This window comes from Thamnophis elegans, unplaced genomic scaffold (assembly GCF_009769535.1).
Source record: "Thamnophis elegans isolate rThaEle1 unplaced genomic scaffold, rThaEle1.pri scaffold_133_arrow_ctg1, whole genome shotgun sequence".
NCBI lineage: Eukaryota > Metazoa > Chordata > Lepidosauria > Squamata > Colubridae > Thamnophis > Thamnophis elegans.
In genome coordinates, this window is record NW_022473603.1 from 73,968 (window position 1) to 95,381 (window position 21,414).

Below are 21,414 nucleotides of genomic sequence, written 5' to 3' on the forward strand. Positions count from 1 at the left end.
CCTCCTTTCCTTCAGTGTGCCCCCCCCCCCGAGATCGACCAGAAGGGGACCCTCCAGTGCAGGGGTGCGTTGCTGCCAGTTTGCTTTACACACACCACATGTGTGCTGCATGTGTGGCTGACTGCATGCGCAGCATGCGCAGAAAATGAAAAAGTTAGTAAGAAAATATTCCGGCAATAGCATCGCCAAACGGAGAACCAGTTCAGGGGCGTGGCCAGCCTGTGTCGTTGCTGGTTCAGGCAACCAAGGCCAAAATACCACAACCAGTTCGGCTCAACCGATGCAAACCGGTAGCAACCCACCTCTGCTCCAGTGAGGGAGAGGCTCACATTATAAAGCAGTTCCTTCTTCCTTAGAAAAATTAGTAACATTATTATTATTATTATTATTATTATCATTATTATTACGACTGATATTTCATTCTCAGCCTGGATCAATCTGTCTTGTCTTTTCCCCCACCTCTAGTTTTTTTTTTTTTTTTGCTTTTCTTTAAAAAAAACAAAACAAAACCACAACTGATAATAAATACCCCTGTTCCAAGCATTCCCAGCTGCCTGAGACACCCGTTTCTCCCATTCATTTGATGCCGGAGAAAAGGGGAAGAAAGGAATAGGAATATAAGTGATACCGGAACCCACCCCGTCCCCTAATTTCCCCACCTCCCGCCCCCGGTGGCAAAAAGGACTCGGCTCGCAGCTTAGCAGAACCTAATCCAGCTTTGCCGCTATATATATATCTATATCTACATCTATAGATATATAGATATATCTATATTTTGTATGACTTAACGCTCTTCATCCCTACTCATATCCCCCGCCAGATGCTAGCTGCCTGCCCCCCCACCCCGTCTCCCTGAGAATGGGAGGAGTATTAGAGGACAAATGAACACACACCAGAGTCGAAGGGTTATAAAAACTGTCCCGCCTAAAGCGGGGTCGGAAGGGGCAGGGCGCTTCCTGCCACGGGGAGCACATCCATCCAGAAGCGGGAGGGTCAGTCCGTCTGCATCACGGGACCACCATGCTCTGCCTGCTGCCCCCCTGTAAACATGTGCACCCCAACAGATGGGTCCTCTGGCTGCCCCCTATCCTACCCCGCCCTGTCCCCAGGATGTTGCTGCCTCTGCTGCTTCCTCTCCGTGTTGTGTGTGGTCCAAGAATCAGTGCTTCCCTCCGCCTCTCGCGCACCTTCTGGGATAGAGTCGGTTTTGCTGCTCGCTGGCCATTCTAGCATTCGTTCTTGCCTCTCCCCCTCAACATAGCAAGGTCCCCTGTCCATGCAGTTTTTTGCTTTCTCCGCTCGCCCAGACCAAACCCCCACCGCTGCTGTGTGGCTGCTCCTTAAGGGGCCGGGGCTGAGGCTGGCTCGCTGGAAGGCGTGGAAGCGTCTCTGGGATCCGCGGTGGAGGAAACGGCCACCTCTAGTTCGCTAATGTCTTTCACAGGCAGGCCCTCCGCGTCAGGGAGCGACTCTTCCGAATCAGTGTTCAGATCCTCTTCCTCCTCTTCCTCATCTTCGTCGTCCTCCTCATCCTCCTCTTCATCATCATCATCATCGTTCATTTCTTCCTCCTCCTCGTCATCGTCGTCGTGGGAAGAGTCGTCCTCTTCTTCCACGTTGCCACAGCTGGCTAGGAAGTGCTTGCTGGAGGCAGGGGCCAGGGTCTCCCCCGGGGCGGAAGGGAGGCCACCCGTGCCCTCGGAGGGCTTCTGGCTGAGGTCCACGGAGTCGTTGAGCCCCACTCCCGCCGCGTTTTGCAGGAAGAAGAGGGAGCTCTTGGCGTCTGTGCTCAGGTTGAGGGAGCTGTCCAGGTTGACGGAAGCACTCTGGGCCTCGTACTCCATGGGGACGACCGGGAGTCCCTCAGGCCCCGGAGAGATGGCCGGCAGCTCTCCCCGCTCCTGCTTCTCGTGCTTGCGCTTGTGCGAGTCCATCTGTGACATGCCCACCACGGTGTGCTTGCACCCGGGATAGGTGCAGTGGAAGTGCGAGCACTTGAGTTTGTATTTGCACTCGGGCACTTCGCAGTCCACGCTGGAGCTGAATTGGCAGAAGCCGGCGGCGCTGATGACGTCCTGCTTGCCGTGGTGCTTGCGGTGGGCCGTCACTTTGGTGCTGTCAGTGCAGCGGAAGCCGCAGCGCAGGCAGTGGAAGTGCGTGCTGTTGCCGGAAAACTGGCAGTCGGGGAAGTGGCAGCTGAGAGAGGACTTGAAGCGTTTGAAGTCGTCCAGCACCAGGTTGTCTACCCGGTCGTGGTGCTGGGCGTGCTTGTACATGTGGGTGCGGCCACAGAATTTGTACCCGCAGTTCTCCCGGGTGCAGTGGTAGTGCGTGACCTTGAGGGAGAACTGGCAGTTGGCATCTTTGCAGTCCTCGTACAGGTCGTACCGCCGGAAGCCCTCCAGCATCATCCCCTCGTCCAGCATCTTGCGCGAGGAGGGGGTCTTGCGGCGCTTGCCGAAGGGGGACATGTCCTCGATGATCCAGAAACGCTTCTTGGCCCCCGCGGCGGTTGGCATGGTGATGGTGTTCCCTAGGGGAATAAAGGCAGAGTTTGGCATTGTGGGAGAGGACAACTCCCCCTTTTTCTTCCAGACCCTCCCCCATAATTAATAAATTGCATTTTGTTTTTGGCTAATATAATGTATTTGTTTTAATTGCCAGGTTGCGATAGAGGACAGTCAAGGTCAGTGATGGCGAACCTTTTTGGCACCCAGTGGCCAAACCACAACACACATGCATGTGTGCATTGGCCAGTTGGTCTTCAGGTTTCTGGCACACACATGCCAAAGACCCGAAGACCAGCTGACCGGCGCATGCATGCCTCTTTTTGGGCCATTTTCTGGGACGTTTTCAGGATTTGGGGTGGGGGGGAATACTTGAAGCTCAGGCTTGACATGAAGGAGTCCTTGGTGCTCTCTGAGCATGCTTGTTTTCTTGCAGGCATTTTATGACCCTAAGTAGGTAACGTTCAGTGCTAACTAGTGACTAGCACTGATGATGTTACCTAGTTGGGTAATGAAACGCCTGCAAGAAAACAACCAAACTCAGAGAGCACCAAGGACCCTGAGCTTCAAGCCTGAGCTTCAAGTATTCTCCTTCCTTCCTTCCTTCGTTCCTTCGTTCCTTCATTCCTTCCTTCCTTCCTTCCTCCCTCCCTCCCTCCCTCCCTCCCTCCCCCCCCTCCTTGTCTTTGATACTAGCATGATTTTGTTACCTAGTTGGGTAATGAAACGTCTGCAAGAAAACAAGCCAGCTTAGAGAGCAATAAGGACCCCTCATCTCAACCCTGAGCTACAAATATTCTCCTTCACCAGAATGGAAATCGTCCTGAGACCTGGATGGCCCCGACTCCTTTAACCTTTTGCAAGGTTTTGAAAAGCTGCTTCCTACTCCACCCACTCGCCCACCCGAGGGGTTGGCTAGGAGGATCTGTGAGCGCTCACCTGTATGGCTAGGCGTTGAATGGCCTTCGGGGGAATTTTGTTTATTACATTTCGCAATTTACTTTTTTAGGATTTCGTTGTGGTAGAAACCACGTTCCTCTGCCGAGGACTGTTCAAATTAGCATGTTCCCACCGGAGAGCGCCTTTAACGTAATACGCAAGATTATCTTCCTCTTATGGGGAGCGTTTACACAGTCCGGGGTGGGCTGCTGTGGGTTCGCCCAGGTTCGCCCGATCCTCTCCCTAGGTTACTGCCCGGTTCGGCAAATCCCCCCCCCCGGCCTGCTTTGCCCACCCCACCCTGCCCCACCCGTACCACCCCAGCCCACCTCTCCACGCAGCCCATTCATCATGCCAGGTAAATGTGGGGCTTGCACGGAGGTTCTGGGCCTACTGGAGATTCCGGAAGTCAAGACACGAGCCTCCGGAGCCCAGGGGAAGCAGTTTTTTCCCTCCCAGAGACTCAAGGGAAGCCTTCTCAAGGAGCCTGGGGAGGGTGAACCCCACCCTCCGCCATAGTGCAGGAGATCGACTAGGCCACACCCACCATGGCCATGCCACCCAGCAACGGGGCAGCAAACCCGTTGCTGGAATTTTTTGAGGCCCACCCCTGGTTACGCTCCCCAGGCCTTGCTCTAATTTTGATCCGAATTCCTCTCAAGATAAGGAGAATGAAAGAGATTTTTCCCATCGTGCTTCTGTCGCTTCTAAAGTCCACGTATAGGAACCGTTCTGACCTCGCGGCCGTTGATCATCTAACGCCGGGAGAGGAAAAGGCCTGGAGTTTGACACGAGGGCTGGGGACGTCCAAAGGGAAAAAATGCCCTTGTTAGATGATTGGGCGTCAGCTGGGTCCAGCCTGGCGATGCCAGGAAGCCAGGACTGGTCCAGAAGACAGCCGAAAGGCCCCTGCCAGTCTGGAAGTGCGCAGACAGGCTGGTCGTTTTCAGAGCCCCGTGTCTTATCGGCGGCTGAGGTGGGGGGGATGTCGGGGTAGTGTTACGAGAAAGCGGAGATCGAATTACCTGCTGCATCCTGCACTAGCGGGACGTCGCTTTTGACTGGGCTGGCCAGGATGGGCGCGAGCCCTGTCGAGCTGGCGGTGGGCAAGGCAATGCCCCTGCTGGATCCCAGGGTGGCACTTAGCAGAGAGTATGAGACACACGATGGGGAGAAGAGGTAGGGCAGGGAGGGGAGGGGAGATCTGAGCAGGGCTTGTGAGAAAGAAGGAGGCAGAGATGGTGGTGGTGGTGGTGGAGGAGGTGCATTGTGGCTAACATCGTCACCAGCAGCGGCAGGAGGAGGAGGAGGAGGAAGAGCAGCCAGGCAGCCTGGAGAAACGTGGAAAGAAAGAAAAAAAAATAGCAGGAAAAGAAAAACAAAACAACCACCAGAAGAAGAAAAAAAAAGGAGACAGAACCAAAAATAAGATTCCCCGAGAAGTGTTAAGCCACACGATGAAAAATGGAGGACACATTCACAGGTACGACGACAGAACCAGAGGAGAAGATGGAAAGGGGTGATGAGCAGCAGCAGCAGCAGAGGGAGGGGGGGTCTCCACGAGGGCATCCGGACCACCCCAACCGGGGCAGGCGGGCAGCAGGTCTGCCAGGGAGATGAGGGGGGTGTGTTTGTGTGTGAATGGTCAAACGGAAGTCAGGGAAGGACCAGCTGCTTCTTGGGCCTGGCTCGTCCAGGGAGGCCTACGGCATTCCCTGGGTGGGGTGGAGGGATGCTGACGGACACTCCGGCCGCCTCCCAGCCGATCAGGCCCTTCAACTGCCGCTCTGGGCCGTAGGCCTCTTTTGCAAGGGATTCATTGGAAGTGACCGTTAATCAATGCAATGGGGAACTTCAGTCAAAGACATTGACTTCCTGTCCCTGGCAGCGTCTTCAGCTTTCCAGAGCCCTCAGAGGCACTGTTGACCTGGCTAGGCTCTTCCACCAATCCCACATTGAGAGAGTCCATGTGGGAGGCCACTCGGAGCCCTCCTCCACGTTTGAAAAAAAAAAAAAAGACGACTGCCTGACCCAGAGGGCACAGCCTCTCGCAGAGTCCCAGGCCGGAGCTGGGCGTGTGTGGGTGGTTAGGACACTCACCCGCTGAGGTGCTCTCGTTGCCCACCGGGGTGCTGGAGCAGCTGCGGTCCATGTTCGACGACTCCGAGGAGACGGCGCCGGGGCTGCATCCCGCGTAATCCAGGTACTCCTCCCCCTCGGGGTCCATCAGGCTGGGGGCTCCCTGAAAGGAGGCAGGATTCCCTGATGAAGCCGGGCTGGGGGCCAGGCTGCTCACTTGTGGGTGGCTGTCACTCCTAGCAGGGTGGCCCACCACCTGCAGCAAGACAACGGAGGGGGCAGGGGTGACTTTGGGGGAAGCCTGGCTGCTTTCTGCCCCTCTTCCTGAAAGCAAAGGTGGGGGGGCCCACAGTTGCCTGGGACTGCAGGTATCCTCCCCCAGCCCCCTAGTTAGGTGGATCCTAACTAGAGATGAAATCCAGCAGGTTCTTCCTGGTTCTGGAGAACCGGCCGAGGAAATTTTGAGTAGTTCAGAGAACCGGCAAATTCCACCTCTGGCTGACCCCAGAGCGGGGGCGGGAATGGAGATTTTGCACCATCCTTCCCCTGCCACCAAGCCACGCCTGCAGAACTGGTAGTAAAAAAATTTGAATTTCACCACTGATCCTAACCTCCTGCCCTGCATAGTCTGTGTGTGTGTGTGTGTGTCTGTGTTTGTCTGTGTCATAGAAGACACACTGCACAGCACCTTACACTGCAAAAACAGCCCTTTCCATGCAGGAAGGAAGCCGAGGACGCGGTGGCAATCCTGAGCTTTAGCCCGAAGCCCGAGCGCTACGTTGTGCTGCTGAAATTTGGGGTGGGGCGTGCGTGTTTTTGTCCCTCCATAGGCCTGGGAGAAACCGCTGAGGAATTGTGACTGTGAACATCCCACAAGGGAAAAATCAGTAAGCGCACTGGGGTTGGGCGGGTGGTAATCCCATTAAGCCGCATTTAATTTCTTGAGCTGTAATTGAATTTTTTCTCGTTAAAACACGAAACTCATGTTTGGGTCCAGGGGTGGGAAATTTTGGGGAGGGACACTTCGGCCCCTCGTGTCCGCTGCCCTCCGGAAGCCACTTCAGATGGGGGGGGTTGGTGGGGGATTTCACTGCTTTGTGGGAAGCTGCTCCTGTCCGCCCCACCCCCTCGACGCGGGTCAGGATGCATAGAGAGCAATTTGGGGGGGTAGCTGTTGGTGGAGAGCGGGGGCGGGGGGAAGCTGGAGATGGATACCCCCCCAGCTGAGGTTTTCCTGCTTCCCGCGTTCCCAACTGCTGTCCCTGAAAACAGTGAAGCCGTAAAGGGGGGGGGGGAAGCGATCCTCCAGGGGAGTCACCTGAGTGGGAATGCGGTCGAAGTTCTTCCCCAGCATCCTTCTCATGTGCTTCCTGGCGTGGGACGTCATCTGGTGCTTCAGCAAAAAGGAGAACTGGCAGCCCTCGCGGATGCAATGGAAGTGGCTGTTGACCTGGTTGTATTTGCAGCCTGGAAGGGAAGGTAAAAAGAGTCGCACATCCACACAAGCCGGCAACCAACCGTACTTGGAGTCAGCAGCACATGCGCCCCAGGGACGGGCCAGACGCCACTCTTGGTACGAGCCCAGGAGGATAAGAACTCCGGAGCAGCTCCCCATAGATGATCAAGAAAGGGAGGCTCTCTCTTAGCAGGGCCTCTGACCCATAGCGTTGGGGGCAGAGATGGTATTCAGCAGGTTTTGACCAGTTCTGGAGAACCAGTAGCGGAAATTTTGAGTAGTTCGGAGAACCGACAAAGGCCACCTCTGGCTGGCCCCGCCCTCATTTGTTCTCTGTCTCCTGAGTCCTAGTTGATCAGGAGGAAATGGGGATTTTGCAATAACTTTCCCCTGGAGTGGGGAGGGAATGGGGAGTTTGCAGTATCCTTCCCCTGGAGTGGGGAGGGAATGGGGAGTTTGCAGTATCCTTCCCCTGGAGTGGGGTAGGAACCTCCCCTCCCCACAAGTGGAACAAGCAAGGAAGATAGACAGGATCCAGCCCTAGATTAGGCCCAGGCTGAGCAACTGCCCCCCCCAGCCCCCGAAGCTGCCTGTCTCCTTTGCAGAGGATGTTGCGAAGGTCGACAGGGGGGACCAAGAGGGACATTTCTGAGATAACCCAAATGACTTACTGAACGACGTAAGTCAAAGCCGCCTGCACTTAATTTATTAATTGGCAGGTTGAACAAATTAAAACTGATCAGTTTTTAAAGGGCTTAATTGGAAAGCCGTTTTAAATTTATGAAAATTACCGATGCCAGGGGCCGTCTTAAAAGTGGCATCCCTTGTTTTCCCACATGCGAGAGAGAGAGAAACAGAGAGACAGAGAGACACACAGAGAGAGACAGAGAGACACAGAGAGAGAGACAGAGAGACAGAGAGAGGGAGACAGAGAGAGGGAGACAGACAGGGAGGGAGAGGAGAGAGAGAGGGGGAGAGAAGAGGGAGAGAGAGAGAGGGAGGCCCCCTTGGATGCTGCCTGCTATAACTTTTATTTAATTATTTCCAGAGATTTATTAGTTGCCTTATAGCAAATACTCTCTCAGCATGACATACAATGAAAACACAAATAAAATCCAAAATCCATATACATCTCGTCAGAAGCGGCATAATAAAGCCATCAATTAAAAAGCAGCGGAGGTTAAAAAACAGGCACCAGCCGTCCGTGTCCTCTCCGCCCCCCCCTCTTCCCGCCCTACAGCAAGCTCTGAAGCCCACCTCAAAGCCAGAGCTGCGCTGAAATGTAACCTACCAGGGGAAAGACGGTGTGGTGGTATTCCACACACCCCCCTTATAGATGGACTCGGATGTATTTGAGGGGCAATGGAGTGAATTAATTGATGCAGAAGCCACGGGCTCTTCGACCGATCTCATGCCACGCTCTACCGTAGGTCTGTTTACAAGCCAGCCTGCAAACCGAGCTTTGCCACTAGAAGGGCATTGCCCAGTTGGCATTTCTGGAGATCCTCTCCTTCTCCCCCCCCCCCTGCACACAATGCTGCCTCCCTCTTAACCCTTCCCCCTCCCCCATCCTTCCTGCTCTGCTGGGGGTTCGTCCGAGATGACTGGCGGCAGACTGGGGCAACCGAGTGTCGGGTATCATCGGCTGGTTTTGCGTGGCCTGGCGATGTGCCAGATGGCAGCCAACCCTCAAGCCTCTTGGCGTTCCTGAGCCGGCAGCCAGGGAAGGGGCAGCCCAGGGCTTTGTTGCCTGTTGCCCGGTTACAGCTGTGCCTTGCTATCTATCACCCCGGGGCTAAATGCTTGACGGATGACAAAATGGAGCCTACGGAGATACTCAGTCACTTGGTTTGGTTTTTCTCCAGAACGGAAGAAGCTTCTTGGATGAGAAGCGAAATGTTTTCAAAGAAAAAACAAAACATGTCGAATTGCTTTTTGGAAATGCAAGATGGAGTAGCTCTCCCCTCCCCCCTCTCCTGGCCTTCTTGAATCTTCTTTCGTGCGTACCCCTTGCCCCATTCACAGCCTTGAGTGGGGTTCGGGAGGGGGCAAGGATGCCAGGCACGCAAAGGGCACCCATCCTTCCTGTATCCAGGCTCGCCAGAGCTGACATGCAGCCCCTTTACCACAGAGATGTCATCTGGGGAGAAAAACATCCAGTATCCAGAGGTGGCGGGATAAAGGAAGATTTTGGGGAACCGTCTGAGCTCTCCTGGATGAGCCGTCTCCTTTTCTCTAGCAGGGGGTGGGCGAGGGGGGAGTCATGACTAAAACCCACCCCACCCCGGGTTTCTGCAGCTGAAACTGAGCAGCCAAGGGGGGAAGTGCCCTTCCGCAGACCCACAAGCAGCTGTAGCCCTAGGGAGGCTGAACTCTTGAGGAATGGCTGGGGAAGGCCAAGCCAGGCCAGGCTGCTCCCACACCAGCTCTTTGGCCTCTGCCAACCTATCCGGGCACTGCCACTGGGGCTCCCTTACTTTAACTGCTGGAGGAAGTGGGGCGGAGGGCAAAGGGGGGGAGGGGCTGGCCCCACCTTTATTACTGGCAAATGCAGCTGCCAGCCACACCCGCTTGCCTCCGTGTAACTTTGGGCCCTTTGATCTGCCGTAGCTTCGCCAGGGAGTTGGCATCAGAAAAGGCAGGGCCGCAACTCGCTGCCAGCACAAGCTCATGCCTAAGGCAGGGCCATCTGGGGGAATACTGGGACGATATTCCTATTCTGGGATGTCCCAGGTGAGCCTTGCCATGAAAACACGGGCACAAAGGACGCAAGGGATGGCAGAGCAGTTTCCAACTGTTTGTTTTGATTCTTGATGAATGTATTTTATTTTCCTTATGTACACTGAGAGTCTCTGCAACAAAGACAAATTCCTTGTGTGTCCTATTCTCTTTTATTCTATTCTAATCTTAATTCTATTTTACTCTATTCTATTCTACTCTACCCTACTCTATTCTATTCCTCTATTTCTGTTCTATTCTGTTCTATTCTATTCTTACTCTATTCTATATTCTTAATTCTATTCTATTCTTTCCTATTCCTCTATTTCTAATTCTATTCTATTCCTCTATTTCTGTTCTATTCTGTTCTGTTCTATTCTTACTCTATTCTATATTCTTAATTCTATTCTATTCTTTCCTATTCCTCTATTTCTAATTCTATTCTATTCCTCTATTTCTGTTCTATTCTGTTCTGTTCTATTCTTATTCTTTTCTTATTCTATTCTATATTCTTAATTCTATTCTATTCTTTCCTATTCCTCTATTTCTATTTTTAATTCTATTCTATTCCTCTATTTCTATTCTATTCTATTCTTATTCTATTCTATTTTCCTAATTCTATTCTTTTCTATATTCTTAATTCTATTCTATTCTTTCCTATTCCTCTATTTCTATTTCTATTCTATTATTCTATTTTCTTAATTCTATTCTTTTCTATATTCCTAATTCTATTCTTCTATTTCTATTCTATTCTATTCTATTCTATTCTTGTATTCTCCTATTCTATTCCTATTCCATATTCTATTATGTTCTGTTCTATTCTATTCTAATTTTCTTAATTCTATTCTATTCTACTCTACTCTATTCTATTCCTCTATTTCTACTCTACTCTATTCCTCTATTTCTATTCTATTCTTATCCTATTCTATTTTCTTAATTCTATTCTATTCTATAGTCTTAATTCTATTATATTCTATTCCTGTTTGCCCCCCTCAGGATCTGAGGGCCAGCAGGGTCCAAGAAGCGGTTTGTGCCCACTACAGGAGAAGGAAGGACTGCCTCGTTGGGCATCACAACCCTGGATTTCAATATTTGACCTCCAGCTGCTTATCGGAGAAGGAGGAGCCATTGATTAAAGGGACAAATTCAAATGAATAAAACGGCAAGTTGAAAATAAAACCTGGTTTGTCTGCTTAACCTCCCCGGAAGGAAAGGGAGCGAGTGAGCAAGGGATGGCTCGTCGGTGTGTCCCCCACCGTCCCGTCCGCTTACCCAGCCTGCCGCATTCTTCCCGCTTGGTGAAGTACTTGAAACCATTGGCAGCTCTCCGCTCAGCCTTCTCGTGTTTCTTCACGTGCCAGGGCAGCTTGGTGGTGATGTTGGTCACGAAGAAGCAGCCGGGGCGAAGGCAGTGGTAATGCCCCCGCATGCGGAACTCACAGTGCTGCAGGCAGGAGAGGAGGGAGGGTCAGTTTCGTGAGAATAGCCACCCCCCCCCAATCTCCAGGCCAAAGGTAAAGGTTCTCCTTGCGCATATGTGCTAGTTGTTCCTGACTCTAGGGGGCAGTGCTCATCTCCGTTGCAAAGCCGAAGAGCCAGCGCTGTCCGAAGACGTCTCCATGGTCATGTGGCTGGCATGACTCAACGCCCAAAGGCGCACGGAACGCTGTTACCTTCCCACCAAAGGTGGTTCCTATTTTTCTACTTGCATTTTTTACATGCTTTCGAACTGCAGAAGCTGGGACAAGTCACGGGAGCTCATTCGGTAACACGGCGCAAGGGATTTGAACCGCCGAACGGCCGAACTTTCTGATCGACAAGCTCAGTGTCTTTAGCCACTGAGCCACCCTTTGAACAGTTGCTAGAACTGTTATAAGTCGAGGACTATCTCTACCTGGTGGAGACCAGCCTTTTCTAATTTCCTATGGGGTCTTCCTGCATCCCAGCCCCCCCCTTTCTCTCCTTCCGTCGGACTTACCTGGTTTGGGCAGAGACACTGCAGGGAGTAATAAGCGAATTGATCACGCACATTCACCAGGTTGTTGTTGGGGTTGATGTGGTCGAGGCAGTGGGACTCAGCCTTCCCCGAGGTCTTGCACACGTACTTGCAGTTCCCAAAGAGACAGTGGAAGTGGAATTTGTTGGCATACTTGCAGTCCGTGGCCAGGCAAGGATCGCTGGAGGAGAGATCCAAAATGAGCCTTTTTGGCTAACGGGGATGGCGGTCTGGCCTTTTGGCCACTGCCCCCTCCAGCAGCCGAATCGGAGGAGGAAGAGAAAGAGGTGTGGGAGTCAGGGTCAGCCTCAAGACAACTTGAGAGCTCCGAGGGGGGAGAGGGAATGGAATTGGCAGAGAGAGCGCGAGAGAGAGACAGAGGCGGAGCCTGGCCATCCATCCGTCAGCCCTCAGATGAAGAGTCAATAGCCCCCAGGTCTGGAAGTGGCCGATGAGGAAGAGAAACAGCTGGGTCCAGTGCCTGATGCGCGGATGCATAGAAGGCATAGGAGAGGAGAGCAGTGGAAATCTATAGGCCGGTCCTTGGGATGGAAGAGCCACTGCTGCTAGCAAAGCCCCACCCTAGCTCTGCAGATGCACACAAGGCATAGGAGAGGAGAGCAGTGAAAGATCTATAGGCCGGTCCTTGGGATTGAAGAGCCACTGCTGCTAGAAGACCTGCCTTGGTCCTCCCCTTGACCCCACACCACCCGTCCAAAAGAGCCACTCACTTCTCTTGGAACTGCAGGAAGCCCGGCTTGACCTGGGGCTTGGCATTCTCCAGGGAAGTGGTGGCTATCGGGGACGTGGCCAGCCCAGGCCCCGAGACAGGCAGCTGAGACATGGTGGAAGCCAGCTGTTTCCAGGCCAGTAGCGTGGGAGCGGACGGCACACTAGCCGGGCAGGCGGCAGGGCCCTCTGCGGCCGAGGCGGTGGCCAGAATGGCGGACGCGGCGGATGGAGAGGAAGGCGGGATGGAGGTCTTGCTCTCAGCCGGAGTCGGGAAGGCGTGTTCCGAGGTTCCCTTCGCGGCGCCTCCCTCTGTTCGGAAGTGGAAGCTACGGAGAGGGATGAGGAGAGAGAGCGTGAGATCCATCAGCCACAAATGCTGACAGATAGAGCAGCTCATTCAATCGCCCCATTTAGGCATCACTTGGTGGTCTCCTGCTCATTTTTGAAGAGGGGCTCAGCGTTGGTTTCTGGCAAATTCCTAAGACTGATAATGGGCAGCGTCACAAAAATTTTTTAAAACGTCATTATGACATACAGGGTGACATTCAACTGAGGGTCCCTCACCTTCCCCTCCCACTTAAGGGGCTGCCCAAAACTCCTGGGGCGGGAGCCCAGTTCATATGCATCTCTGAAAGCGGGCAAAGTGTGGGTGATCCAAATCTCCAGGGTATCTCTTGGTGAGGGCAAAGCTCTGGGGTTTTGGCTTGAAAACTCCCAGACTCAAGGATCTCCACACACACGCACACGCGCACACACACACCAGCCGATGCCCGGGACTTACTTGGCGTGCTTCACAGCTCCATCCACGGTGCTGAAAAGAGCGCCACACTCTTCCACCACACAGTGGAAATGCACCTTGTGCAGGAAGTCACACTGGGCATCGCAGAAATCTTTGGTGCCAAACCTGCCAAAGGAGGAGGAGGAAGAAGAGAGGAAGCTTGAAACTGCACGGGCATCTTACTACACGAGTCAAAAAGAGGGTTGTGTAAACATCTAGAGACCCCTCGCAGCCTGGACATAAATTGTTTCAACTTCTACTATCAAAACAATGCTATAGGGCACTGCACACCAGAACAACTAGACACAAGGACAGTTTTTTCCCTGAATGCCATCACTTTGCTAAGCAAATCATTCCCTCAACACTGTCAAACTATTCACTAAAGCTGCATTACTATTCTTCTCATCCTTACTAGTACCTATCTCTTCCCACTTATGGTCATATCCACGTTGCTTGTATCATTATACAATTTATATGGTTTTATTTGTTTCCTAGTACAATCTAATTGCTTATTGGTATCCTATGACTATCACTAAGTATTATATCCTATGATTCTTGATGAATATATTTTATTTTTTCTTTTATGTACACTGAGAGCCTATGCATCAAAGACAAATTCCTTCTGTGTCCAATCACATTTGGCCAATAAAAGAATTCTATTCTGTTCTATTCTATTCTATTTGTCATTCCATTTCAAATTTTCTATTCTAATCTAATCTATTCTATTCATCATTCCATTCCATTCCATATTTTCTATTCTATTCTATATTCTATTCTATTTTATTCTATTCTGAATTCTATTCTATATTCTATTCTAATCTGAATTCTATTCTATTTTATTGTATTCTGAACTCTATATTCTATACTATTTTATTCTATTCTGAATTCTACTCTATTCTAATCTCTATTCTATTCTATTCTGCATTCTATTCTATCCCATCCCAACCCACTCCATTCTGTATCCTATCCTATCCCTATTCTATTCTACTCTATTTTATTCTGTTCTAATCTGAATTCCATTCCATTCTATTCTGCATTCTATTCTATTCTATCCCAACCCAACCCACTCCATTCCCTATTCTATTCTATTCTATCCTATCCCTATCCCTATCCTACTCTACTCTATTCTGTTCTAATCTGAATTCCATTCCATTCTATTCTGTATTCTATTCTAGCGTCTGCCTCATTGGCCCAGAGTTCCCCTCCTCTCCATTTTAAAGACCGCTTCCAATTCCCACCCCAGCCTCATTCTGCAAGCGGCAGGAAATTTTCATTCCCGGCTCAGCTTTGAATGGGGAGACAAGGACGCCCCTTCCTTGGGCTGAAGCATAATGGCCCAGCTGATCGGGCAGATAACTGTGGGACAAAGAGGGAGAGGGGAGGCCTGCTGGACAAGGAAGAAGCCGGGCTATAATTTCCTAGGAGGGTCAATCTTTTAATTAACTGTTTGGCTTTGAATCGGCTGAATTTAAATACATTTACATACTGGAAAAACACAGATGAAGGTGTCCTTTCTATTGAAAGAAAGCGACACCAACTCTGTGTGTGTGTGTGTGTGTGTGTGTGGAAAATATATATATATGGAAAAAATAGAATAGCAGAGTTGGAAGGGACCTTAGAGGTCTTCTAGTCCAACCCCCTTCTTAGGCAGGAAACCCTACACTACTTCAGACAAATGGATGCCCAACATCTTCTTAAAAACTTCCAGTGTTGGAGCATTCACAACTTCTGGAGGCAAATTCTGTTCCACTGATTAATAGTTCTCACTGTTCTAGGTTGCTTCCCTCCTTGATTAGTTTCCATTCATTGCTTCTTGTCCTCTGCCCTCAGGTGCCTTGGAGAATAGCTTGACCCCCTCTTCTTTGGGGCAGCCCCTGAGATATTGGAAGACTGCTATCATGTTTCCCCTAGTCCTTCTTTTCATTAATCTAGACATACCCAGTTCCTGCAACCATTCTTCATACGTTTTAGCCTCCAGTGCCAATTTCCCGACAGAACAATTAATCAGTGGAACAAAAGTTGCCTCCAGAAGTTGCAAATGCCCCAACACTGGAAGTCTTTAAGAAGATGTTGGATAGCCATTTGTTTGAAACGGTATAGGGTTTCTTGCCTAGGCAGGGGATTGGACTAGAAGACCTCCAAGGTCCCTTCCAACTCTGCTACTGTATTGTATAAGAGGATTGTTGTGTCGCACAGAAAAGTCACATGCAATTTCACAGGCCCTCCAGGTCTTTTCGGGGAAAAACCGAATCTCTTTTCAAAGACGGGAAAGACCCCAGGAGGGGAAAGGAAATGTAATACATGGGGCTCCCTGGCTGGTGATTCTTAACTTGGGTGTTTTTTAAAAGAATTGAGGTACAAACAGTGGTGGGTCACAAAGGAACCTTCTTGATTTCTGCTTCAGCAGTATAACCCACGAGAAAAAAAGAACTTAAGAGACCGGACAAACATTGGTCTGAAATGATATAGGGTTTCCTGCCTGAGCAGCGGGCTGGACTAGAAGACCTCCAAGGTCCCTTCCAACTCTGTTATTCTATATTCCAGTGAGGGCTAAACTTTTTGTCGCTGCATGCCAAAATAATGCAATGCATATGTGACACCCACCCACGTGCCCTGCACCCTGCTCATACGTGTGTGACCCCTTGGGCTTCTCCCCACCCCGCACGCATGCGAGCGCGACCACCACCCCACGCCCCATTTTGAGCCTAGTAGGCCTTCCTGCAGCCTCCTGGGAGGAAAAATGGGCCTCAGGGGCGGGGGGCATGCCACTCACACACTGTGCACCGTTTTGGGCCTAGTAGGCCTCCCTGAAGCCTCCTGGGAGCAAAAAAGGCCTCAGGGGCGGGGGGGGACAGACATGCCACACACACCCTGTGCCCCATTTTGGGCCTAGTAGGCCTCCCTGCAGCCTCCTGGGAGCAAAAATAAACCTCAGGGGCAGGGGGCATGCCACACACACACCCCGTGCCCCATTTTGGGCCTAGTAGGCCTCCCTGCAGCCTCCTGGGAGCAAAATCAGGCCACCCCTGCTCACTGCCCTCCGTGCATGGGCGTGACCCCCGTGCATGTGTGCACGGCCCCTGCGCCTATGCGCGCATCTCCCACATGCACCCCGCCCCCACACATGCGCAGCAGAGGTCTGAAAATCAGCTGGCCGGTGGGAGGCGCATGCCCAATGGATCTGAGCTGGGGCAACAGCTCGCGTGCCCACAGAGAGGGCTTTGCGTGCCCCCTGTGGCTTGCGTGCCATAGGTTTGCCATTGTGGCTATATTCTATGAACTCAGGCAAAGGGGCAACCCCCGGGAACGCTCCATGAGATGGACTTGATGATGCTTCAATTTCTTTCGGAGTGCCCAATAAATCCCTCTGGCTCTTTCAGGCCAGCTCTGGATTTCCCAACGCAGAGAACTAGTAGATTGGACTTCTAGCTTTTAGTCATGCTGGGCTCCTGTTTCATGCGCCTATTTTTATTGCAAAACGTCTTTACGGAAGTCGAGACAGGGTTAAATTCCATTAACGGGCAGAATAGCTCAAGTCCTGCATGGGAAGTGATGATGCTTGAAATACTGGAATCTAACCAGAGCCCTGGCACTGTGCCCTCCGTGCTGCTTCGGTGCACAACGCAAGAACCGCCTCGAGCAGCCACAGAAGGGCAGGGATGGTTCATTGCAGCCCGGCCCCTAGGTGTTCGGTGGGGCAGCACTGGTCTCCCAGCAGCCTTTTGACCCATTGCCCTCTTCCTGCCCTCACCTGCGCAGGTACATCTTCCAGGGCTCCGCGAGCTTCTCCTGAACGAGAGCCTTCACTGTCTTGCCCAGGTACTGGGTGGCATCTCCTGCGGCTGCCAGGGGCCCGCCATCGCTCTCCCCTTTCAGGCCGAGTAGGTTCCCCAGGTTCGGGTTATTCTGTGACATCTGTGGGCAGAAAAGGGATCTTGGCATTAAGAGTGAAAGCCCAGAATTTCCTGAGTGGATCTCTGTTACCTTCCCACCGAAGTGGTGCCTATTTATCTACTTGTGCTTGCAAGCTTTTGAATGGCTACTTTGGTAGGAGCTGAGCTGAGGACAGGAGCTCATCCCGTCGCGTAGCACTTGAGTCTCAAACCTGGGCTGCCAGCTTTCCAGCTGACAAGCCCAATCCTCCATGACACTCTCCCGGAGCAGTTCGAAGCAAGCTGCTGAACGCCCATCATCCCCAGCAAGCTTGGCTTATGGGGTGGTTTGGTCTGAATAAATTCCTCTCCTGGTGGGGTGGGGCATTCCCCTTCTCTGTCTCTCTCTCTCTGTGTGTCTCTCTCTCTGTCTCTCTCTCTCTGAGGGAGCATTTGCTACTCCTTTGATGGAAGGACAAGACCCCTTGCTATCATATGAGCCCTGGTGGTGGAGGGGTCAGAATGCCGCATTGCAGGCTAACTCTGCCGACCGCCAATGGTTCAATTCCGACCGTCTCCAGGTCAACTCAGCCTTCCATCCTTCCGAGGTCGGTCAAATGAGGAATCTAGATTGTTGGGGGGGGGGGCAGTACACTGACTTTGTAAGCCGCTTAGAGAGGGCTGTAAAGCACAGTGAAGCGGGATGTAAGTCTAAGGGCTATTGCTATCTTCCTTCCTTTCTTCCTTCCTGTTAGAATGGGGTATTGCAGGCTGACTCTGCCCACAGCCAGGAGTTCAATCCCGACTGTCTCAAGGTCGACTCAGCCTTCCATCCTTCTGAGGTTGGTCAAATGAGGGATCTAGATTGTTTGGGGGGCAGTACGCTGACTCTCTAAACCGCTTACTGAGTGCTAGAAAGCATGGTGAAGCAGTATGTGTCTAAAGGCTATTTCTTTTTTAAAAAAAATTTTTTTTAATTAAATGTGCTATTTCTATCACTTGCGCTAAGGTGGTTAATGCTAGCCTTAAAATCAGAAACCTGGGGGGTGGGGGGGAGAATGGACGCAGCTCCAAGCCAAGTCACAGAGTCATTCTGGGAACTTTCTCAGCCCTGCCTGGATGGCAGATTCAGAGCAAAGCCTCCAAAGGAAACCCCCCCCCCCCAACTTTGGCTTTGAGGAGAAGCCGTTCTCCAAGTGGACCTTGGCTATGTAAGGCAAGACAAACACTCTTAGCCAAAATTGTATTTAACATTTACCGAAGGAAGGAGGGGGAGAGAAAAAAACCATCACAGACAGATGCATAATTTAAATAATGGTCTTCGTAAAAAGGCCCAGTGCATTTTTTTTTTTAAAAAAAGCAAAAGACTTTCAAGAGAAGTCTGCCTAGCTCCAAATTTTGGTGTGCCTTTTTTTTCCACCTTCTTCTTTTCCATTCTCGGAAAAACAAAGGAAAAAGAAGACTCCTCCACCCCTTCGAAACTTTTAAATGTAAATGACACAGCGCTCGTAAAGCAAAAAAAGTGGCTGGCTCTGAAATTGGGGAAAAAAAAAAAAAGCCCAAACTCAGAGTCCTCCTCCTTCCATGGGGTGGGTGGGTAGAGAGAGACACAGAGAGAGAGAGAGAGAGACAGAGAGGGAGACACAAAGAGAGAAAGACACAGACAGAGAGAGGGAAGGAGAGACAGAGAGAAAAAGGCAGCAAGAGGGAGAAAGTGATAGAAAGAGAGAGAGACAGAGAGGGAGACAGAGAGAGACAGAGACACACAGAAAGAAAGAGGCAGAGAGAGACAGAGAGGAAGAGAGAGGGAGAAAGAGATAGAAAAAAGAGAGAGACAGAGACAGAGAGAGAAACACAGAGACGGACCCAGAGAGATGGAGAGAGAGACACAGAGAGGGAGAAAGAGATAGAAAGAGAGAGAGAGAGAGGGAGAAAGGGAGAAAGAAAAAGAGAAAGAAAGAGAGAGACAGAGAGGGAGAAAGAAGAGAAAGAGAGAGACAGAGTTGGAGGAAGATAGAAAGAGAAAGAGAGAGAGACACACACACACACACAGAGGGAGTGTGTGTGTCAGGGGCTGCAATATATTTCTTCAGCCAGTTCATTAAATTAATTCGTAAGCAGTGGCTCTGAAATTATACCCGATGAAAAATGGTCTCAAAATTTAAATGGTACAAACTCATCTTATTAGAGGCAAAACATTAAAAAACAAACGCGTTCTCCCCCTCTCTGGCTTTAATTTCTCTGGGTGGGTGGGGGAGTGGGGGGGGGAATGAAAGGCTCTTGATGGATGGCTCTTACCTTATTCATAAGCGAGGATAAAAGAGATGAATTTGCCGAGACTGTGTGGCCATTTGATTCATTACTGGAACACACAAACCAACAGGGTTTAGTTAAGATGTGCAATGGGGAGAGGCAATTAATTCTCCTTTCCAATTGGCAACCCCTTTCCCCGCCTTCCACCTGATGCGTACGAAGGACTAGGAGGCAAGGAAGCCCACCCGGCAAGGAAAAGGCCCTGAGGAAGTCAGGGAGGTCCCCGAGGCTTTCTTCTCCCCCTCTTCTCCAGGGATCCAGCCCTCCCTCCCTCCCAGGGGATGAGGGAGACCGGCCCAATAGCCCACCGGAAGCACCCCAACCTCCCCTTCTAAACCTGATCCCAGATGGGAGCCTTCTCCTCTCCACTGTGTTGGGAGAGGAGGCCAACGGCTTGGAAGATAGAGAAGGAAGTTGGCTGGGAAGGCTGGCTTATAGCCAGGGGTGGGATTCAGCCGGTTCGGATTAGTTTGGACAAACTGGTTCGCTCCGACAATGAAGTGGGCCCACCCACCCACCCCTGCGCTTTATTCACCTACATCTTCTCAGCTGAGTTGCCGCTCTGCCACGCCTCAGCTGTTTTCCTCCCCAGTGGTAATGAGGAAGGTACTTTTTCTCAAAACTGTGTGCAGCGTGCGCAAACGCCGAACCGGTTGTTAAACTGGTAGGATCCCACCACCGCTTATACCTCAACCACGATGGTCACCTCTGACTGGGAGGTCAAAGGGGCAGGGAGGGCTAAGAGACACCAGGGCCACCGAAAAGCTTAATCTCCTTGGAGTGGGAGGTATCTCCACTCGCACAGACTTCCAGACATCTGTGTCTTCTGCAGCTCAAAGGAGAGGCAACTGGTGTCCATTTTTTAAAAAACTTTTGTATTATGTGTTTCTTTTAATTGTTGTACGCCGCCCTGAGTCCTTGGGAGAAGGGCAGCATATAAATCTCAATCTCAATCTCTCAATCTCCAGGTGTCTTGGGCCCAGCTGAGCTGGCCAATGGGTTCCACCACAAAACCGCGGACGGCAAAATCGCGGTCGACGAAAGCGCGTATGTGACATCATCACAGCGCGACGAAAAAGATCGAAAAATGTAAAAATAAAGCGAAAACCTTACCCTAACCTCCCCAAACCTAACCCTAAACCTAACCCTTAACCTAACCCTAAACCTAACCCTAAACCTAACCCGTAACCTAACGAAAAACCTAACGCTAACCCTTAACCTAATGCTAAACGTAACGCTAACGCTCTAAACCTAACCCTAACCCTTAACCTAACCCTAACCCTAACCCTTAACCTAACCCTTACCTTTATGTGAATCGGCTTGCTGTAATTTAATTTTTATTTCAATTTTTCGATCTTTTTCGTCGCGTTGTGATGACGTCACATACGCGATTTCGTCGACCGGGCTTTTGTGGAACGCGGTTTTGACGGGTCACGGGCCAATGGCAAGGGGTTTTTTTTGGGTGGGGGGAGGTGTCCTCAAATTGGGTTGTTTGTTCTCCTCTGTGCTAGAGGCCCACCCTTTCTTACCCATGATCTTTCATTCTAAGGTCCAAGCTGTGCTCCTGCAAGGAATCCTGGGCTGCGGTGGGTCCCGAGCCAGGATTCTCAGCCACCTCGGACTTCATTTGTGTTGGGTTGAACCGTCCAGGTGTTATGGGCTGCCCGTTTCCTGCACGCGGGAAAGAAGATAAGTGGGGAGAGACAGAGAGAGACAGAGAAAGAGAGACAGACAGACAGAGAGACAGAGAGAGACACACACACAGAGGCAGAGAGAGAGAAACACAGAGAGACAGAGACAGAGAGAGAGAAAGAGAGACAGAGAGACACATACACATACAGAGAGAGAGACACACACACAAACACACAGATAGAGACAGAGAGAGACAGAGAAAGACACACACAGACACACAAAGAAAGAGAAAGAGACATACACACAGAGACAGAGACACAGAGAGAGACAGAGAGAGAGACACAGAGAGACATACACACACAGAGACAGAGACCCAGAGAGTGAGAGAGATA

At 51.2% G+C, this 21,414-nt stretch overlaps 1 protein-coding gene across 1 annotated transcript; it reads right to left on the minus strand.

Moving 5' to 3' along the window:
- Positions 1-506: 506 nt before the first annotated feature.
- CASZ1 (castor zinc finger 1) lies at positions 507-21,057 on the minus strand. The gene is made up of 10 exons (XM_032238364.1): positions 20,920-21,057; positions 19,376-19,439; positions 16,957-17,120; positions 13,209-13,331; positions 12,427-12,753; positions 11,678-11,876; positions 10,972-11,143; positions 6,844-6,992; positions 5,547-5,781; positions 507-2,533 (listed from the first exon to the last, which is right to left on the minus strand). The coding sequence occupies exons 1-10, from the start codon at positions 21,015-21,017 to the stop codon at positions 1,341-1,343; spliced, it is 2,724 nt and encodes a 907-aa protein (XP_032094255.1). The 5' UTR covers positions 21,018-21,057; the 3' UTR covers positions 507-1,340.
- Between the last annotated feature and the right edge of the window lie 357 nt (positions 21,058-21,414).

Excerpts from the sequence above, each read along its gene's own strand:
- CASZ1 (XM_032238364.1), bottom strand. The coding sequence starts at position 21,017 with ATGAAGTCCGAGGTGGCTGAGAATCCTGGCTCGGGACCCACCGCAGCC. Across the intron at positions 12,754-13,208 it reads GGAGCTGTGAAGCACGCCAA|CTTCCACTTCCGAACAGAGG; the intron begins GTAAGTCCCGGG and ends CCCTCTCCGTAG. Across the intron at positions 6,993-10,971 it reads GGAAGAATGCGGCAGGCTGG|GCTGCAAATACAACCAGGTC; the intron begins GTAAGCGGACGG and ends CTTCCCTTCCAG.